The 22,279-nt window shown below is 41.9% G+C and overlaps 1 protein-coding gene across 2 annotated transcripts in view; it reads left to right on the top strand.

Annotated features, from left to right (window-relative positions):
- Nucleotides 1-22,279, top strand: part of ADAM9 (ADAM metallopeptidase domain 9) — a 463,250-nt gene that overhangs the window by 309,382 nt on the left and 131,589 nt on the right. For both annotated transcript variants that reach the window (XM_069213868.1, XM_069213867.1), the window contains exons 14-15: nucleotides 8,010-8,205; nucleotides 17,044-17,149. In XM_069213868.1, coding sequence (XP_069069969.1) covers nucleotides 8,010-8,205; nucleotides 17,044-17,149 — 302 coding nt within the window. The remainder of the gene's footprint in view (nucleotides 1-8,009; nucleotides 8,206-17,043; nucleotides 17,150-22,279) is intronic.

Below are 22,279 nucleotides of genomic sequence, written 5' to 3'. Positions count from 1 at the left end.
GCATCAGTTGTGTACGGGGAGCCAGTGTGGGTTCCTGAGGTGTGAAGAAATGTGGGTCCGACTTGGGAAGTCAAGGATGAGCCTGCCCGCTGTGTTCTAGACGATGTGGAGTCTTTTTGGTAGGTCTGTAGTGAGTCCGGCATACAGAGCGTTTCCGTAGTCAAGGTGGCCGGTGACAAGGGCTTGCGTGATGGTGCTCCTGGTGTCGGTGAAAAGCCCTTTGAAAATCTTATGTAACAACAGCGGGTGCAGAAGCAGGAGGGGGATGCTGCGTTGACTTGGTTCTTCATGCTTAATTTGTTGCCGATGATGACTCTCAGGTAAGGGCATGTTCTGTTGGTGCGGGGGTGGGTCCCTAGGTCCTGGGGCCATCAGGAGTAATCCCACAGAGAAGCAGGAGTAGCAGTGTTGCAGAACAGTAGAACTTCAGTTTTGTCTGTGTTCAGTTTAAACTTGTTGTCCCAGTCGGCAATGTTGGTCATGCAGAGGTGGAAGTTGGTTTTAGCCGAGGTATGGTCTTTGGAAAGTGAGAGGATCAGCTGCATGTCACCTGCATAGGAGATGATATTCAGTCCATGGTCTCGTAAGTTGCTGGCCGGGGGGGTCATGTAGGTATTGAAGAGGGTGGGGCTGAGGGAGGCTCTTTGTGGGTTTCCACAAATGACGGGCTTGAGTTGCGAAGTGAATGACAGGAGGAGGACTCTCTGGGTTTGTTCAGAGAGAAATGATGCAGTCCATTTCAGAGCGTTGCCTTCGATGCTGATATGATGGAGTCTCTTGAGCACTGTGTAGAGGGAGACTGTGTCGAAGGCCGCTAAGAGGTCAAGGAGGACGAGGGCAGCAGAGTCTCCTTGGCCTTGGAGGGTTCTGATGTCTGTTGCGATGAGGGTGGTTTCCATCCTATTTGGAATGGAATCCACACTGAGATGGGTCCAGGAGGTTGTTGTCTTCTAGGTGATGTGTGAGTTGCTGGCTTTCTCTATTACTTTTGCTGTGAAGGGGAGCAGGCAGATCAGCCTGTCGTTTTTGAAGTCATTGGGGTTGGATGATTTGGCTGCAGATGCTGTTGATGCTGAGGTTAAAAATGTAATGCGGACAGGGGTTTGTGGTGGTGCCTAAGAATAGGCTGTTTGGGTCGGCCAGGTGAAAGTTAAGGTCTCTGAGGAAGTTGTAGTGTTCGGTGTTGATGGCTTTGGGAGGTGGAGGAGGAATGATTTCTGGAATGGCATGACAGAAGCCGGGGCCAGGGGTTCTGTAGTCGAGGGTTCCTTTGATGGTGGTGTTATTGTCTGTGCTGAGTCGCAACTTGTGGTGCTCCATGATTGGTGTTTCGCTACCAGAATCCGGCATCGGGCCAAAGGAGAACTGATCTCCCACTGTACCTCCTGCCCTACAAGCACATGGTCCTGCATTCATCTTGTAACAGGCTGAGATCCATGCTGTGTAACCCCATCCATGCCAGGGAGAAGTCAGTCTAAATCCTTCAAGGATGCAAGTGGTTCAACAAAAGAATTCCGGACTTCAACTTTAGAGGTTTGACTCACAGCCCCCGAATGCACAGGGTTTTCTTTCACAGCTCAAGAGGAAAGAACCTTTGGCCTGAAATAGTAGCCCAGTGGTAAGACCTGGATAGAATCTGGGCCCCAATACTGGGATAACAATTCTTCGACCAGGTTAGGCGACTTAAAATTGATAATGATACCATCGCCGGAACGTCCTTCTTTCCAGGCCTAACCCCAGGTGTCCTTCCAGTCATTAAAGTCTACCTATATAAGTCGGTGACCACCCGGTCTTTGCCCTTAACCAATAAATAACTTTATTTGTCAGGGTAGAAAAATCCTCTAGCTGCTGAGGGACTAAAACCGGAACATCGTTCAACACTAAGGCATACGGTGTTCACTCTGGTGGGAGCTGTGGGTAATAATTATCCAGGATGCCCTGTGGCTCTCTCCAAAACATTTCCTCTCCCTTCCTGAATGCGATGTGGGCTGACTTCCTTCCAAGCTGACCTACTTCTGTCCTCCCTTGTTTGGTCAAGCAGCCATTTAGAAGACGATGGGCTCTGCAGATGCTTGCAATGGGCTAGACAACCATGAGGCCCTTAGATAGTAGGTTTGGACCTGCAGGGGTGTCAGCAGGAGGCACCTCAGGAGTGGATTGCACTGCACAAGCAAGATTCAGTTTAACCAGCTCCATCTCAGTCTTTTCTAGGCTATCCAGGATCAGCTTCAGTAAGCCTGCAATAGTTATTAGGACACAATAACACAGGTCCTCCTTTATCGCAGGGCTCAGATCCCAGCCTTCTCCCCAAAGTTTAGGCCAAGGCTTGGAGTTAGGTTTGATGGGTCGAGGCATTGTCTCTTTGAACTAGCCCCACTCTCCACTCTCTCCCACTTACCCACTTTACCTCTTGTTTTAACATCCTTGGTGTAAGGTTGAAGTTAAAGTTCTTCCCCCTCAGGAAACCTGGCAGACACCCCCGCTAAGACGCTATTGCCACTGATAAGAATTTTAGACATCCCTAGCCTCCTACCTGACATACTTGGCGCCCCATCAGAAGTGGTTAACTCAGGCAGATGCTCATGGGGTGAGGAACAGGATAGGCATCGGTTGAAAACTCCTGACTAATGGCCCCCACTGCCTGCTGTAGGAAACCATCCAATGTAGTTCCTTACATGGGAAGCGTCAGGATCAAGGAGGATTTACTTTTCCCCATGTTGAAACAGTAGGACAAAATACAGTCTTAAGAAAAAGAAGAAAACCCTCATCGGAAAATGAGACAACAGTACCTTGGAAAAGATGTAAGGGGAGTGGCCCAGCCCAGTCTCTTTCAGGTGATGACAGGTGAAGAAGGGCTCGGTCTTCGTCTGGGTGGGTTCTGCAATGCCGGAAGAAAGCGGGACATTTGTTGCACCCAACTGGCACTCCACAACACTCCCTGCCACCTCCTATTGTTATGGGGCTTGCTGGGGATTGTAATCCAGACCTTGGTTCTGGCAAAATGACTTTACGTTCAAATCAAAAGCCATAAGGCCCACCTTTTCCAGAAATTACAATACTTTGTAATAATACAATTATTCAGTTATTAATAGAGTGCTACACTGTTGACCATCACAACAATTCAGATGAACTGAGGTGATGGCCACAGCAATCATGATGATTTCAGAGATTTCAGTAGTCTCAATATAGTGTAGGATTTGATGCAGATGCAGTGAAGAAGGCTACTCTGCAGGCATTAAAGCCACATGCCATGTCTGCAGGTTTACAGAGCTCTCACTCGTAATCGATAGAATGATACCCAGTAGTAATTTTCTACTGACAAAACAGAGTACAGGGAATAGCCTGTTTTGCTGTTGACAGTGTGCGGTTCCAATATCTCATTCATTTTCGAGTTCACCGCCATAATGATTTTGCATCTTCTTACAAACAGACCAGTTGTGGTACAATAATTCCCCTCTCAACATCACGCTTCAAATGCAATTAGAGATCCCCTCCACCTGCAAATAACAAGCATGTTTTTGTAATGTAAGCAGTGTGTAGCAAATTGAGTTGTTCAATTCGTCTGGTAGCTTCCTTGATACAGTATTTTCTTTTCCGAATCCCAAAATTTTCATTTTGAAATACTAAGAAAATAAAAATGTATTCAATCCCTGGACAAAGTTAACAGTGTTGTGAAGGGCCTAAGAAACATAAAGTTATTTCAAAGTATGTATTCAGCTAAATGATTACTGGTGCTTAATTTATTATATTCACAGCACACCGAACTTAGATTTCCGGATGAATGGGCTGATGTATATATTTATGCAAATCACTAACACAAAAGGAGGGACTGGGAGTGTTGCTGGTCCAGTGTATAATCTCCCTATAATAGTACCAATATAAAGGTACACTGTTCCAAAAATAGAAAAGAAGAGATTGAAAACAGGGAAGACCTATATTCTCAGGAGCAAGAGCCCTCAAGCATCACTCTGGATCACTGGTATCATCATCGGGAATTGCTCCTCACTAGGCCGGCGCTGCAATACCTAGTGGGCTCCCCGAAGTGGGGGCTCTCAGCCGAATTCTGAGATGGTGACAAAATTTTTTTTATAGTGCAAGACAAGGGTGCTGTAAGTCACCGTCAAAGAAAAAAGAGGTAAGAAGGAATTTAAAATTGGTTATTCATCCATAAACTTCATCATTTAATTAGTCAAATATAACAAGGATGAAGACCAAAGTTAAAAACAATTGAAAGTTAGGTTGAGGATAATGTTCATACACCTTTCAAAAAAATAAATAAATGTATTAGAGAGACCTAAAATTTTAAGGCACCTCTATTTTACGGTCGACATGTTTCGCGTCTGTTGGTCTATACAGATCCACCGACGCTTCATCAGGACCTACGTAACTAAGGAAACAGACCTCTTTGGAAATATATGTAAAACAGGTCACTTACTTAAGTTGGCTAATAGTACAGGTACCCACCCCATACTCGAGAACAGGTTCCATGGGTAAGGCGTCTCTAGGACTCATGGTGACGATTATTTTGGTCAGTGGTCCTACATTCAGACCTAACCTCGGAGACCGCCTCCCGACAACCTGTACTATTAGCCAACTTAAGTAAGTGACTGGTTTTACATATATTTCCAAAGAGGTCTGTTTCCTTAGTTACGTAGGTCCTGATGAAGCGTCAGTGGATCTGTATAGACCAACAGACGCGAAACATGTCGACCGTAAAATAGAGGTGCCTTAAAATTTTAGGTCTCTCTAATACATTTATTTATTTTTTTGAAAGGCGTATGAGCATAATCCTCAACCTAACTTTAAATTGTTTTTAACCTTGGTCTTCATCCTTGTTATATTTGACTAATTAAATGATGAAGTTTATGGATGAATAACCAATTTCAAATTCCTTCTTACCTCTTTTTTCTTCGACGGTGACTTACAGCACCCTTGTCTTGCACTATAAAAACTTTTTAGTCACCATCTCAGAATTCGGCTGAGAGCCCCCACTTCGGGGAGCCCACTAGGTATTGCAGCGCCGGCCTAGTGAGGAGCAATTCCCGATGATGATACCAGTCATCCAGAGTGATGCTTGAGGGCTCTTGCTCCTGAGAATATAGGTCTTCCCTGTTTTCAATCTCTTCTTTTCTATTTTTGGAACAGTGTACCTTTATATTGTTTGTATATATTTATGCCCCAGGTCAAAGGGCAAGACTGAAACATGTTTTCATTGAAGCAATTGTGTATATTTATGTGTGTGTGTGTGTGTGTGTGTGTGTGTGTGTGTGTGTATATATATATATATATATATATACATACACACACACATATATATTTATATTATGTCAGGTTTACACACCATTGATTTTTTGCAATCTTAAACTGGGAGCCCTATTACTATAGACATTTTATATGTACATGTCCTTCTGTGTGTTTGTGTTTCACATAAGCTTTATTCGGCCAACAGACCATCAAAGCAATACAATACAATACAATATAATATAATAATATAAACCATAATGTCATAGAAAAATTTAAAAAAAGAATGATCCATGTTGCCCGTCTTAAAACAATTTCAACTCATTGTAAATAAAAAGTGCGTATCCGCCATGCTGTTGCTAAAAACTTACTTACTGCGTAAATTGTCACATTTGAATTGTGGCTTTTTAAGATCCGCAAAGCTAAAAAACATTTCCTTAAATTCAATTCCCTACAGATTTTATATATCCATTTAAACCTTGGGATTGAATAGGCGGGACAAAAAAACATAAAATGTTCTACTGTTTCGGAAGGAATGCCACATACAGGACAGGTATCAGAGCTTGACTTAGGTCCCCATCTGCTCGTTAAGGCCTTCAGGGGTAATGTTCCAAATCGAAATCTGGCATACAAACTTTTGCCTAACAAATCAGGTATTGTATCTAAGTATGGTTCAAACTCAGGGTACCATTTAAAATCAATAAACGAGTTAGTTAAATGACCATTCGATTTCTGAGAAATGTAATTATTACATATGTGGGACCAGTAAGCTCTCTTCAATACTTTTACATGGGGCTTCACAAGTTGCTGGGGATTCTCCCAGAAGTTCCTCAGTCCAAGCATGCAAAACCAACTAGATACGTGTTTGATCCATGGTATGGACATGGAGTTAGAGGTTTTTAACAATTCTAATAGGGAAGACTTATATATAGCCAGTTCAGGAACTACCCAAAGCCTCACCCAATATAGTAGGGGCCGTAAGATAATCAAATCGGCTATACGTTTAAGCCCTAGATCTAAAAAAAGGGGGATTAATGGGGTGCTAGTGGGACAAGCACATAGAGCCCGTGCAAAGCTATTCTCAATTTTAGTTATCCTACTGCTATCTGTCATGCCCCAAATCTCTGCACCATAAACAGCAGCACCCTGTGCCTTGGCCACATAGATCTTTACTGCTGGAGACACAACTTTAGCGATCGTATTCCTGTAAAGGCGTAATATGGATGCTGCCCGATGTTGCAAAAGCCCGCCACTCTTACCGACTTGTTCGTCCCAGAGGAGTGAGTCTGTAAGCCTCACACCCAAGTAGTCGATAGAGCTAACCTGGTCCAAAATAGCTCCATCTAACCTGATCGTACACTTCTTACGAGAGCCAGAGCGAAGCACCATCAATTTTGTTTTCTTCGAGTTCAGCTCTAAACCAAAATTCCAGCAGAATGATTTAAATCTATCCACAAGAATTTGCAGCCCCATAGGGGTCTTTGAGATCAATAGAGAGTCATCCGCAAAAAGAAGAATTGGGATTTTCTGATTGCCTAAGCTGGGAGCATCATTCTGGCATGTCATGAGTTCTTGGACCACCTCGTTAATGAATAAAGAAAACAAAAGTGGCGCTAGGACACATCCCTGACGAACACCTCTTTTAATGGGAAACTTGTTAGTCAGTTCGCCTTGGTTACCCCATCTTACTTGAGCGTATGTGCCTTCATGCATACGTGTTAATAAATGAATGATATCAGATGGTGCCCCTCTTTTGTGTAGCACTCCCCAAAGCTTGTCTCTAGGTACCAGGTCAAAGGCAGAGCGCAGGTCTACAAAAGTGACATATAGTGTTTGCTTTGCCAAGACTACATATTTCCAGTGTAGCACGGTCAACCTAAATGCCTGGTCAACCGTGCTAACTCTAGAGCGGAACCCTGCCTGAAGTGGTGATAGGATCTGCTGCTCCGTCACCCAACTCGTCAGTCTAACTAACAATTGTTTTGCAAAAATTTTTTGTAGGTTGTCAATTAAACTGACCGGTCTGTAGTTAATTGGAAGATTTACGTTGCCCTTTTTATATATTGGAATAATTTCTGCACCCTTCCACGTCTCAGGGATCTGTCCTCCTTTTGCGATTTTGTTTGACAGCATATTAATATACCAGGTCCAGATGGGTAACTCTGATTTATAAAGGTCACCTGGAATTTTATCAGGGCCTGGGGCTTTACCTGTCTTTAGAGATTTAATGGCGTCTGCAGTTTCTTCTAGAGAAAAGCAAATATAGCTTTCAGAGTTAAATAGATTCCCACTGGACGGAGAAGTGGCAAGGTTAGCATTGGGTGAAATTGGGGGGTATAATCCCACTTTCTCACAATCGACAGTCCCAGTGGAGGCAGTTCCTTCGTACAAGAGAGAGAAATGATCCACCCAGGTACCAGGTTGAATATGGTTCCTTTGTATAAACCTACCCCCTCTCTCGTGCTTAGTCAGCAGTTCCCAAAAAAGCGTATTGTTGTTTGTTTTAGTAGCATCTAGCAAGTCCTGCCAAATAGCATCTTCCCAAGCTTTCTTTGATTGTAGGATTATTTTTTTATACGTGAATCTTGCTTGTTTGATTGCCCCCGTATACCCGGCCAGTATAGCCTTCCTTAACTCAGTCTTAGCCCTCATGCATGCATCATTAAACCAACTGCTGTTAGGTGAACCCCCATATTGCCGGTTTGCCGTGGCTACCTTTTTTTAAAAGACACTTTGAAGTTTAACCATCATGTCCTTCTGTTCTTAAGTTCCTTCCAGGTGGCACAGAATGTCGGTCAAGGTCTAATGAATGTGATCTTCCGGAATATTGCAATGGCTCATCCCCATTTTGCCAACCTGATGTCTTTATTCAGAACGGACATCCTTGTCAGAGCAATAAATCCTATTGTTATAATGGAATTTGTCAGTACTATGATGCCCAGTGCCAGGCCATTTTTGGCTCAAGTAAGTGTCTCTCTTATGTGCAACTAAATATATCAATGCAGAAAGTATATTATGTTTTCTTATAATTACATACAAACAATTGTTAAAATGAAACATGTAGAAAATACTATGATGACTGAGCCACTTATATGGAGAAAATCAGAGGCTGCATGTCTTTATTAAGACTATGTAAGTAGAGCCATAATTTATGAAGAAACGTGAATTTTGTTTCTTAAATTAGCTTATCTTGTTTTAGGAACATTGAATGAATGTAGTTGATATTTTGTTTTCATCCTAGGATCTGTATTTGTTTGATAATATTAGTTTTAAGTATGTGATAGAACAAAAACATGTATTCTATCTAATAATAAAATGAGGGTGTATGACTTATGTGTGTAAACTTGCACATTCATATGGTAATTGTTCATAGGATTAAGTCATATACTTCAAGGGATTTAGAGTAATAAAGGTGAATGAGCATTTGGTAATGAAGTACTGCTTTATTTGTAGGTAGTTCTACACCTTATACCCCTGCTATCGGGAGTTTTCCTTGATAATTGTTTGCACTGTGCAGCAAATCTAAATTAATCATTTTGTTTTGTTGATTCAGGCCTAAAATGCAAAAATGCCTGAAAAATCTACTCAAGCGACTGGGTAGGTGACAGAAAACACGGAAAGCCTAATCAATTCACTTATATATGGTGAACATTATTAACAATGTTTATCACCATCATTTTCCCCAAGCCTGATAGTAAACAAGGGGCCATCTCTGCAGTGCATTCCCTGAAAGAGCACAAGGATTTCATAGGTTATTGATATTTATTGGGTATATTGTTGATTTGAAGTTTACAATTTGATTTGTAAAGCCAAATTTGATCCTGATATACTGGACAAAAAAACAAAATGTGTGTTAGAGATTCAGTGGTCTTTTCACAAACCGTGTATAGATTTCCCCTGGTACAGGTCTTGACCAATTGCTGAAGGTTTTTTTGATTGGCACAGTCCTGTACCTGAACTAAATGTACAGTTTACATGCTAACAGAGCAGTGATCTCATCTATGGTTGGCTTGTAGCACAGAAATGGTCTCACACCAAAAAATTCCCTTGTTGAAGAACCTCTAAAACCTTCAGTTGCTTGAATAGTGGCAATTTCCTAGTAGATTGCTTTTAAACTAGCTTTTGAGATTGGACACATCTCTTCTGGAGAGACCCAAAGATTCTTCAGCCCCCACCTTCCCTAGTAGCAATCATGCAGAATTCAACCATGTGATTTTGCATGCACATACAGGGGACATAGGGTCTTTGAGTCCCGCACAGTAAGAGTTCAAAGCTGCTGTTGAATATAGTCGATGCCATTATGTCAGCATTCTGCACTCAGCTTTTTGGGCAATGCATCTTCGTGCCAAATCTAAGCATAGCAGAATCATTGAAGTGCTTGTAGGTAATCTAGAGAGCAATCTAATAAACTTAGTTTCTACTATTGATAAAGATTGAATGCTCACAAATCTCCTGATTTTTCAGCCATACAAAGCTGCACCCAAGGCCTTACAGTTGTAATTATCTAAGGCCGGTGCAGCACTCCTAGAAGTTGTTCATTGGTGTATTTTGGCTATTGAGGCTGTGTATTGATTAATGCTGAGTACGATTTCTGAACTTGAATGGCCTAATTTAGATTTAGAGTGAGCCTCAAAGCAAGGTAGTCAAAATGGGACACCTGATCAATCATGTTACTCCCTTCTGTCAAATGCCTCTTATAGCTGTTTTGACCTACCTTGATAAACACCATAAATTTAGATTTTCATTTCCAAGCCCCACTCCACACAAAACATATTCAAATTGTTTAAAACCTCTGGAGCCCCTGGGGGAGATTTTGAAAGCAGTAGGGTGTCATCTGCGAAAAGTACGGTTGGCACCCTTCGTCTACCCACCTTTGGCAAGTAACACTCATCCTTGTTCGGATACTTCACCTCCCTATTAATGTACAGTGAAACTACAGTCTAACTCTGTGCTTTATTCTCAAGGGTTTTATCAGTTGCCTGTGTTTGCCAGCCTCACTTGCGCATAGTTTTTTGTTTCAAGCCACACCAGTATTTTCAATAGGTTTGCAGGGATGCTCATTTCGTCAAGAATCTTCCATAGCTTAGCTCTGGGGTCAGGTCGAAGGCAGTCCATAAATCAACAAAGCAGCATAAAGTTTAACCCTGTTGATTACTGATGTCTTCCAAAAAATACATATAAAACCTAAGACTTGGTGTACCGTGCTAACTTTGCTTTTAAAACCCGCCTTCGAGAAGGGCCAGAGCCCTACATTAATTAGAAAATAATCAATTCTGCTCGATTGACCTGGTCTAGTATTGGTTACCTGGCCCTCTCTATCAGAAAGGGTCCTTCCATTAGCTGCTTGCAGATCGACATTGAGCGTCAGTGCCACTACTTGTGCTGCTGTAGCAGTCTACTTCACAGGAGGAAGTTCTATCTACAGGATCTGCCACTGGGAATCTAGTTCCGATGTCAACTCTGGGATGGACGCTATTAGGGGTTCCATAGTGGTATTTCAATCCCCAGCTACTATTACACTATTCTCTAGCTCCATTATCACCATGGATTCAGCTGTGTGGCCTTCCACCCAGTTGTATACATTAAAAATCTTGAGGGTCGTTCCTGGTGGTAGCTTCAAGCTAACTGCTAATTAGATCTGGTGAATTTATAATAATAGGGGTAATTATGCATTGAATCGAAACTTTGACCTAAATTTCTAAGCCCCCCGATGATCTTCCTCTGCCTTGCTGTACTATATTATTGCAATAAGACGTAAACCCCTACCTGTGTAAGTCTCTTGGAAGATGCAGATAACCGAAACATCAATAAAATGGCCCCAATCAGCAACCTTCTTCTCATCCCTGCCACGTTCTACGACAATATTTTAACCGAGAATGGATTATCTTCAGTGTACACCCCATCACCCAACCTAACATCCCTAAAAGTCTGGGGACCTTCAACACTGTAGGACATTCTTATTGAAATATAACCAATGCCTTCCTCTACCCCCTTGCCACTACTCATATCTTCAGTGACTCTATATGTACTTGATTCTCCCAGTCAGTTTGATCTAATAGGGGCTAATGTTTTAAAATTATTTGTACTCTCTTTGTGTTTGGGATTGCATGTCAGTGTGCATTCTATAACTAATTGAGATTTGTGTGTTTGCATTGCAAATTGTACGTGCATCAATTGACATTAAACCGACATCCAGATCCTAGCAGGTAAAGAATACCTTCAGCACACCAAAGGGGCCCCCTAAGGAATTGATCCTCTCAACACTAATGATCTCACTCCTGATAACGTTTATTACATACTTGTGATATTTGATCTTTGAGAAGGGCCACACTCAGACGTTAATTGCTAATAATTATAATTTTAATAATAGTAATAAAGAAAGGCATAACTGGCATCACTGAGAAGGAAGACACAATGGATTGAACATTTGATTTAATTCCGTTGAAAAACGTGCCTTTGATATTGGTTACACATGGATCTCGGGCAAATATTCCCAAACATTCAAATAATCCTCCAGTACCTAGGCAACAGTACAGTATACTTTTAGCAGCTTATGACTCATTAAAGGACATTCTGACCCTTCAGAAACTAGACAACTCTAGAAGTACTGATCAGTTATTACATTCTTTGTTCTTGCAGATAGCATTTGACCAGCTCTGTCTTTATGTTGCTTCAAAGGCATTAAACAGCTATGTTGCGCTGGCAGTTTAATGCACTTTGAAGAGGATCTAGCATGTATGACCGAAAGTTCCAATTCATACTACTAAACATTGCCCAGCCCTTCTGCGCAACTGTTATCGACTTACATGATCAACTAAAGCTAATATTCTGCTTGCTGTTCAGGCAGCTCACTTTCACTTCTTTTCTATTTGGATATGAAAAGAATCCTAAAAAATGTACTGTCTTTGTTTCATATAGCATTGCAAGATTCGAATAAAATAAAAAAAACTCTTCTTTTTGGCAGGCATTCTTGCTTTAGTTTTATAGAGCCTAAAGAGAAGCAAGCACATTTTGTGAATTGAGCCTTTGTTGACTCCATATGTTATTAGACTACCGTTAAACTAGAAAGATTTATATACTGTTTCTTCTGCTTTCAGTCGGCAATATTTTGCTGAAACAATGGGCAATTCTTAAGTGTGTCAGTTTGAGTGATTTGTCTTTTATTTCTGTGTTGTCAACAAACAAAAGCACAGGCTGCACACCACAGCAGCCTATACAGGCAGACACGGGGGTCATAAGAATCATCACTGAACTCACATGTTCCAACTGTGAGTTGGACAAGAGTGCTGCACCAACAGTAGGTAGGTAGCGATAGAAGGCCATTTATATTTTTAGGTCTGGCATTAGCCAACACTATTTGATTTTACTAAAATTATATATGTAACATACTTGCTTATAGTTACTTTCAGCCAGCCCTCTTCAAACATTGGACTGCTGGTGGTATGGTGGTGATAATGGGTTAGCCCACTTCACCCATTAACTATCTTCATTATGAGTTCTGTTCTTTCACAAGTAGCACATGAAGTTATTTCCCCTCCATGCTGGGGACTACTATGCCAATGTTTAGTTTTGGAGACAAAAAATATATATATTTGCTTTAAGGCAATGTTTTTCTTTTGATTGGTGAGGACCTAGCAGCTCGCCTCAATAGTAAAGTTTGCAGACCTATTCCCTTTGCCCATAATTTTTTTTCATAATGACAGCATATTGTGGACAGTTCCAGACTCATGTTTTTTTCAGGATCATTACTTATTGTGGAGATGCCTTAGTCAGGTATATATGCACAAGCCTGGAGTTTAAGTAAGCTTTGACTGAGATGTTGGCCTACGAGGTAGGAAATTCTACAAGCTCTGTTTGTTAAAGAGAACATAATATGTCCTTAAGGAACTAGCAAGGCTGTGGTTTACTATACTTTGAGTGTACAGCCCTTAAAACGTATTTGGAAACCAAAACCTGATCTATATTAGGCAAAAATGTGAATCCGTAGTAACTTGCTTGTTATATGAAATCTTTCTGGTTCTGGTATTAAGCCACAAAAACACATTTGAAGAATTGCAAAACAACTATCTTTGGAAATTGGACTTTGCAGTCGGTAAGGAGATCATAGGCACCCCCCAGGAAGTGTTTTCTTGAAGCTAAAAGATTTTAGTTTGAACTTAATATGTATTGTCAACGCAAATAAAAAAATGGGAGATGTGCTCATTTCAGGAATGTGTTTCCCTAACTTCCTTTAGTGGAAGATAATCATATGTTGAAGCTACCCCAAATGTTCATGCTAGACGTTTTATAACAAGAGAAAGGATAACTTAACTGAATCTGAAAAGCTTGTCTAGGAATGCCTTAGAATTGATACCAACAATTTCCTCATCTGGTAATCAAATTGGGGAGAACCTCTTACATTTTATGCTACTTTGCAGGATGCTGCTTGTACCATGCTAACAAAAGGGTAATGGCACCCTGCTGTAGTATTTCTCTTCAGATGCAGTGAACAAAGTATTCTTTTCAGAGTGCCCAACATTTTATGAAGCTTTGAAAGTATAACCAAAACAGCACCAGCACCTTATGGTGTCTGCTATTTGTTGAACTGGATTGATGTTAGTGATTGTATACTCCGACATGTTAGAACATTAGGACACCCTTTTAATTCAACACTTGACCTTTTTAAAATAAAGTTGTTTTTCTTGGACTTACTGAGTTGTTATGTTCAAATGCATTAACACCTTAGTTTTTGCATTTTGTTTTTCGGATGAGGAGGTTTATAAATACTTTGAATGTGGCACAGGTACTCAAACTCTTTTGAAGAAATGTGGCCAAAAAACAGGTAGGATGCAAAGCCAGTGAAAACCTAGTACCATCCTTATCTGAAATGTACTAGGGATTGATATTACAGCTGGCGATTGCGGACCTCTAATTGACAGTAATACAGGACTTGAGTGTAAGTCTGAGGGCAAATTGGGAGTTGGTGTCAGGCCGACATAGAAAATGGGCCATGTACCTCTGGAAATGAGAAATAGTCTATAGGTGCCTTGAATATGTGGGCTGTCTGGAAACACAGGAGGTCTACTGGCTGTCAGGCTCTGACAGTGGTGGCTCTTTTCACGGTCAAAATAAATAAGAAACAGAAACAGTAACTGTTTTCTGGGATTGCTGTAACAGTTCCCCGGAAACTAGCCTTTTGGGCAAGGTGGTGCTGTTCACCACCCTCATGTGGGTGATGGCTGCTCGCCCACTGGATTCCTTAATATCTCAGTCATACCTGACACTCCCCCCATGTCTCCCAACTTGTGTAGTTAAAAAGTAGATGTGTACATCCATTAGCAGTCACATAAGCAACTGCTGGCTGCCTAATGTCTGACTCCAGCAGGCACAGGAGAACCAGGCTGTATTTGATAGGCAGATGTTCACGTCTCATCAGAAGAGACCAGAGAGCTAATTCAGTCGAAACAGACACCAAGTTTATTAAGCACTCTGCATTCACCTCTGGTAGTGGAAGGACAGGAAAGTGAGAGAGAAACTTTAGAGGGCCACAGGTCCAAAGGCCAATTCCAAGTCATAAACCCACTTTTTCATTTGTTGGGTCGCCCTCTTCCATATCATGACTAGTCACTACCAGGCCTAAAGATACCATAATAAAAGAAAAACAGGAGGACTCCTAATCGTGCCTGTGTAAGAGCTGTCCTTTTTGTGGTGCAAAATCGATTTGTCCGCTTATGCACAACTAAACTCATAGTTCTTATCACAGAACATCTTTAGCTTAGCTGAATTCCACAAAGGTATTATGATGCCGAGAATCACAAATTCCTTGCTCATCTCTAGTAGCAGTTTGCTCTTCGATTGAACCTCCATTCTAAAGTTTAATAAGAGTAAATATGTATCCCATCAGTTTTTAAGTTATACTTTTAGATAGCTACCTATTTTAAACTTATACCGATCACCGCATCCCAGCACACATAAACGTAATATCTGAGTTCTGTAAGTTTGTAAACTGACTCTGCTTTCAGTTTTATTCCTCAGTTTGGACATGTAACACATGAGAGCATTGCAGTAGCCTTGACATGCGATGCAATGAGCACAGGTAGAACCTTGTGAGATATCTCAAAAACACCTGATAAACAAGCATTGGCAAAACTATTATGTTTCGCTTTGGTAAGCATGTACCATGGTTATTTTTTTGTTTTGTCGCCAGTTATGCCCCAAAAATTCAAAAATAAAAAATATATCGACACTTAAATATTGTGGCCATATGCTTGCAATAAAAACATTTAAATAAAAAAAAATCATCACATCTAATTTTAACGGACAGTGCTCGTACTCCGTAGCAGGTAGTTGAACTGAAGAATCTAAAGATTTGCAAGATGACTGTGTGGCACAGGGACCCTCCTTCTTACTTGAACAGTATTGAACTGTGAAATAATGTTATGACTACAAAGACAGGAATGTCTGGAAAATTTACAGAAGTGCCCAGTAAAAAACCAGTGCTGAAGAGCTAAAGGAGAATGCTGCCATAACATGTATTTAAAGTAACGTTTTTTTTTAGGTATGGTGCCAGCATTTCTCTCCCTGATTGGTATTCACATCATAATTGGTGATAGGAGCAGCATGGCCATCACAATAATCTAAAAAGGAATGGGCTACCACAAAACATTGTGCTTAGGACAGATATAGATACTGAATCTAAGTGGTGCAAAGAAAATGGTCTATTGGCTTTGAACTGCTGTAAGCAGAATACATAGTTTAAACACACAAAGGTGGCAAAAAAATAAGTAATATTGGCAAAGCCAATGAGTCTGACGTTGACTGAAAAAGCCTTTTGGCTTTTTCAATGCTTCTTTTCATTTGCTAAGGATTTTGTAAAACTTTAGATGTGATGGAGTTTCCAAACACTTACCAATATTATTATATATTTAGTTATTAAACCATTAGGAAAATAGGTAAAAGCTAAAATATTTTTTGGCCCCAAAAAGTACACTTTGCCATAGTTGTTCCTAGCATTGAAATAGTGGCCAAAGCAAAAACTTGAATTGCTTAACAGACCAATGGATGAAGTGGGCAACTCAAAGCCACTGGTAGAATTTTATATATAATTTTAGTATCCTCAAAAGGGCTTTGCTAATGCCAGCCCTGAAAAATTGGAACAATCCAAAAGCATTGGCCACGTTAAGTATTGGCTCACCACCTCTGGAACTAAAATACACTTTCTTTTAGGAGCATGTGACCTTGTGATCAGGAAAAATACACTCCCCCACAGGGCAAGAGAGCCATTGGCTGAAATGAACTAACTCCTTGGTCCTCCTTGCAATGTGAGTGGAAGCAAAATACAAGTGATAATTAAAAAGACCAATGAATAAAGAAGACTTACCTGTAGCTCCTCTTTATATTTATATATGTAAATATTTTTTTTATTTATGATAGTTTTTAATTTAATTACATCACCACAGCAAGGCGGCTTAAGTGGTCTCTGGGCCAGACCTAAAAGTTGTTTTCGATTAATCTAGACACGGTAGTTGAAGAAAATAATTTTTTACCACTAGAATTATCTAGGGGGAGAAGACTAGAGGTACCCAATTAGATGCAATCAGAAGAGGCTATTAAAATTTGGAATGGAATGAACAAACAGATTATATATTTATTAGCTTAACTCTACTATCTGTACTGCCAATAAACTACGTGCAAAAGGTCATAACTAAGATCTTTCTTAAGCCTGATGTTTATGTCTGTAAGGATACGTTTGAGGTGCGCATATGTGCTATAAATTAATTTCACAGAATAATGCTGACTTTTTTTATTCTTAATATATTGCAGGAGCAAAATCAGCGCCGGAGGTATGTTTCAGGGATGTGAATTCTAAGGGCGACAGGTTTGGTCACTGTGGCTACCATGGCAGTGGTTACAAAACCTGTGACATCAGGTAAATGTGGCAAAATCTAAAAAAAAGTCTTGTTTTGACAGTATGAAATTGTAAAGTGATCTGATTGTTTGTTCAGGATTCCTGTTTTAGCGGAAAAATCGAGTAGTCTTGGAGATTCCTGATTTTGTATGTACTAAAAACCATTTTGTTAATACAGTGGATAGCTTATGAGGTAAATATGAACATTTATTGAAAATTGATGCGGGTTAGGTGCACAGTTTAGGTGGTCGGGAGGATTTCATTTTTTTAGGGCATGCTAAGTAATGAGCGTGCTGTGAATATGGCACAAAACAAAAGCTTAAAACTGAACATACCTAATGGGGCACAACTCCTTGTCATGCAAAGAGTGCACCCTTATGAACCCATAAGCGATCTGAGAACAACAAACTGTACGTTACTGAACACTGAAACGAGACTCAGAAGTCGCACTCAAATTAGAGGGAGCAGACCCTTTCCTGCAAATCTTCTGGTAAGTTGAAATGGAAGTGGAAATGCAAGGAGGCCAAGCAGGATATGTCTCAGCCTGAGAAATCGTGAGGATGTAATAGTGACCCTTGTAAAGAGCTGATTCCGCAACTGAACTCCCCAAGTTTCTGGTTCCTTTGGTGATGTGGCTACAGTTTGAGACCTTTAGAATGGTCATGTTGTGAATTTTTGTCACCCTTTTGATTCTTTCTGGTGTGCCTTTGTACTCTAAGGATCTGCAGAGGCCTTCAGACTGGACATCACCAGAGTGTCTGCCCTCGGTACAGTCTGTGCCTCCAGAACCTACCTCGGATTCTGCTTTGATGCCAGAGCAGACTTCCATTCTGGCACCAAAATCCACACGAGTCTCTGCGACATTTACTCCAATGGCCAGTGCCGGAGGTCAACTCAGCTCCTATAATCCTCTTCAACTCTGAGCCAAATCCATCCCGCCCTCAACCAAGGCTGCACCTAAATGCCTTACTGACGCCTCTAGCTCCCACTCATTCCAACTCAGACAGAATAATGCCTTTGTCTCAGAGCTGCATCCCTGAGCTCCTACAATGTTGCGGTTCAGACTTCAATCGGAGTCGACCATCTTTTGGGCAGGACAATGGTGATGAGGTGGAGTATTTTCTCCATCATGATAGACAATTTATATCGGAATTTGCAGGAGGACTGTGGGTTGGGCACTTCCCCGGTCATTGGGCTGTGTCCACCCCCTAGAGCACCAACAGAAAAGAGTGCCTCCTTTGATGTGGTATTTAGATGTGCCACAGAGGTTTTGGACTTACAACTGCCATCTATTTGAAACCAACATTGTAATACAAGTTTTGCAACCAGGACAATCTTTATCAGAACCTTTTCTTTCTATTTAATCACTTAACACCCTTATTGGCTCCTGGTCTAAGCATTGTTTCCATTTATCAGTGAACAAACAGGTTGCCAGATGGCATACAGCATTGGCAGGCAACTCAAATTTGTTTTTAACGCATGTCCCTACACCAGAGAATTTGGTAGCTCATGCTTCCCCTAGTAGTATGAACTCTTTCCCTACAACTCCGCCTGACTGGGTCGAAATGTCTGGAGACATTTGGAAAGCAGATGATTTTCATGGCCAGACTACCCCTCCTGTTAGTCAGTGAAAGCTGCTTGCTGGGGTGAAATACCCTTGTGTTTTGGGACATGGTTGGTGAGACCTTGGCAAGTCCCTGAGGAATTTTGGGCCACTTTGGCTCAAACCATCCAGGATGTTCAAGACACTGCAAAGTACATCATCCATTCTGGACTGGTCACTACTGTCTGCTTCAGCGGAGCAGTTGGCACTAGGGTAGTGCTTTCTGTTACTGCTGGGATGAGTTTCACAGCTTGTCAGTGGATGTGTAAGCCTCTTTAATGGACATGCTGTTAGGTGGGTCTCATTTGTATGGCGAAACAGCTGTTTCAACATTGGCCCTCCTTCAAGAAAGCTGGGCCATAGCATATTCCCTATGCTGCCCCCCTTTTTGACAGTGTTATCAACAGTTTTGCCCTTATCAAAGTTACTCCAAAGGGTTGGTGAACTACCCACACCAAGGCCCCACTGCCCCTTTCTGTAGCAGGAATCAAACAGAAAATGCCCAGACCATCAGTGGTATTGAACTTATCAGTCTACCCCTCCTGCAACACCCACTTATAAGTCACTTTAGTTTGTCTTTAGCAGCGCACAACTAACCAGGTGGGTCTTCAAGGTAATTGAAACTAGGCTACGACCTTCTATTTCTTATCGATCTGCTGCATCTTCCACCCACATCAAACAGCTCTCAGAGAAGCATGTGTCCATCTTGGTCCAAGATGTGCAGGGTCCTTTAGCCAAAGCAGGCATGAAGAGTGTCCCAACTCAGGAAGTAGGGACTGGCTGTTACTCCTATTCTTTCCTAGTGCCAAAGAATGATAGAGGTTTTAGTCCTCACTCACCCGCTCAGAGTCAGACAAATAAAATGATAATAAAATAATTTTATTATAATTTATTCATCACTGTCTGAGTCTGTCTGACAGCCATAGCAGGGTAGGACGGGCCCGGGCCTTAGGGAGGAGGAGCGGTGGAAATTTGTAACTGCACGTCTGTTTGACTGTCTGTCTTAGGCCGGGCAAACTGACATGCGCACCTAGATTTCTCCAACCTGGCTGTGTTACACAAGTGTGTTGGAGAAATGGCAAGGGCTCACTGTGCCTGAGTGAGCATCAAACCACCCCCCTAGGCCAATCCCATCACTGCCCTCATGCTTGGTGTAGCATGAGAGCAACGTCTGGATTAGGAGCCTGTGCTTTTCTGCCCCAGTGACTGCCGGGAGGATGAAGAGCTGAGTGGCCGGCGCCGGGACCGGAGCAGCAGGTAAATGTTTTTTTTTTATTTATTATTATTATTTTTACCCTATCCCCCCTCCCCCTCCCCCCAAACACATTTCCCCCTCCCCGCCTCTCCACTTTTGATTACCGGCAGCACCACTGCCAGTGGCAAACCTGCCCCCATCAACCTACTGGAGTTCTGGTAATTCACTTAGCACTTGAAGGCTTTTCGGCCATCCTTCAAAGGGAGGCTGGCATGGGTGATAACATACAGCATCACCGCCCTGTGTTACTGCAGCAAGCAGGGGTAAGGTGGAGTCCTGTGGCAAAAGGCACTTAATCTCTGAAACTGACCAGAACGCTAGAGCATTTCCCTTGTAGTGTTTGCCAAACTCAGCCTTCAGCACCTGATGAATCATAAGTGATGGTTACACTCTGAGGTGGCACCGGGCATCTTCCAGCAGTGGGGCGAACCTTTGCTAGATCTTTTCACCACCGCAAAGAATGGGCAATGTTGAAACATTTGTGTGCTAGAATTTCCAAAAAGGCTCTCTCTCTCGCTTTCTGGGGTGCATTCCAAATAGAGTGGAGCACGGAACTCCTGTAAGTCCTTTGTGCCTCTTCCGCTACTGCTCCAAGGTCAGGAACTACCAGGCCCAAGTCATCCTAGTAGCTCTGGATTAGAGAAGCAGAGTGTGGTACCCTGAACTTCTGGGCATGAGCATCTGCCATCTACTCAGTCAACCACTTCAGGAGGATCTCCTCTTATAGCAACAGAGCAGGGTCCTACACCTGTGGAATCTGCACCTCCATGCATGGAGACTGAGCAGCAGCAATTAACTGCATAGCCTAATGTGGCACCTGCAATACCGAACATTTACAAGCTAAGCTGTCAGATGTCTTAATATTTGTGTCCTCTCCGGCCCAGCAAGGATTTGCAGTGGGCATAGGTAAAGGTTATTTATTAGCCCTTTCTGCATTTTTACATTTACCGGACCAGCCATCCTTGTTCAAATCACCTATTGTTATGAGGTTTCTAAAAGTTTTGACTAATTTGGTTCCTCCCAAATCCTTTGTGATGCCATAGTAGGATCCTAATTTGGTTCTCACCTTACTCATGTGCATGCCAATTAAACCCTTGCACAGCTCTCCCCTAAGTCTCCTACTGAAGTCTGTGTTTCTGGTCACAATAATTTGGTTTGTCGCATGAGTGAACTCCAGGCGCTCTTGGTGCAGCCACCTTTTACCACTTTTTTCTCAGACAATGTTGTACTGTGAACCAAGGCAGCATTTTTACCTACAAGTGTTACTGCTTTACATGTTGGACAGTCCATCACTCTTCCAACATTTTGTCCTACCTTACCCCTTGAAAAAGGAGGAATGATTCCATCAGTTTAACCCTAAAGAGTTTAAAGCTTTTTAGAGCAATAGCACCAAAGACCATCCGGTGGACGATCAGCTCTTTGTGGGGTTCTCTGGGGAAAGGAAAGGAAAGGCAAGGCATTGTAGAAGCAGAAGCCGCTTCTGAAGGGGTGTAGGACCTTTTCCAGTAGGGTCAATGCTGTTACCACTGCACTGGCATGCGGAGTGCTTGTCCTTAACTTCTGTCAGGCTGCAACATGAATATCTGCACACACATTCAAGAAGCACAACTGCCTTGACAGCTTGGTCTTACAGAAAGGGCACTTTGTTAGTTCGGTCCTGCAGAGTTTTTCAACCTGAGCCACTTGCAGATGCACCACCTTGAGATGTACTGCTTTAGTAGTTACTCAAAAGGGAGGAATCTGTGGTTAGAATCATCAGCAACAAGAACAAGTTACTTACCTTCGATAATGCTTTTCCTGGTGAATTTGCATACTGCAGATTCCTCACTGCCCATCCCCTAATTTCATGGAATAACCTCCATATCATTCTAAAAAGTTACCAGTCTAGGAATGTGCACACTGGTATTGCTGATTAATGTTGGGTTCCACATCTTGCCCACTTATGCGGCTCTGTTTGACACTTCTGGGACTGAAGAAAGTTGTCTTGGAACAGCATGATACCACCTACTGGTGCACAGGAGCATTGCTGTTTTAATTTTCCAGATCCAGTCTTGTGTCTGGGGTTATTCAAAAGGTGAGTCATCTAAGCTTCCACCAGAAAGAGTGTTACCGAAAGTAAGTAAATTGTTCATACTAGCCTTAAAGGAAAGAAGCGGAAACAAAGTTGGAAGTCTTTATGCTCATACTTTATGGTGATGAGCTTCATAACAAGGAGGGGGCTATGATTTGCACAAGAGTTCTGGGTGACAAATATGCCCCACATATTGGACTGACAATTGGTGGTTTAGTAAAG

Source organism: Pleurodeles waltl, chromosome 11, assembly GCF_031143425.1.
Source record: "Pleurodeles waltl isolate 20211129_DDA chromosome 11, aPleWal1.hap1.20221129, whole genome shotgun sequence".
Classification (NCBI taxonomy): Eukaryota; Metazoa; Chordata; class Amphibia; order Caudata; family Salamandridae; genus Pleurodeles; species Pleurodeles waltl.
The sequence above is the reverse complement of the archived record's forward strand: the minus strand, read 5'-3'. Positions and strand labels throughout refer to the sequence as shown.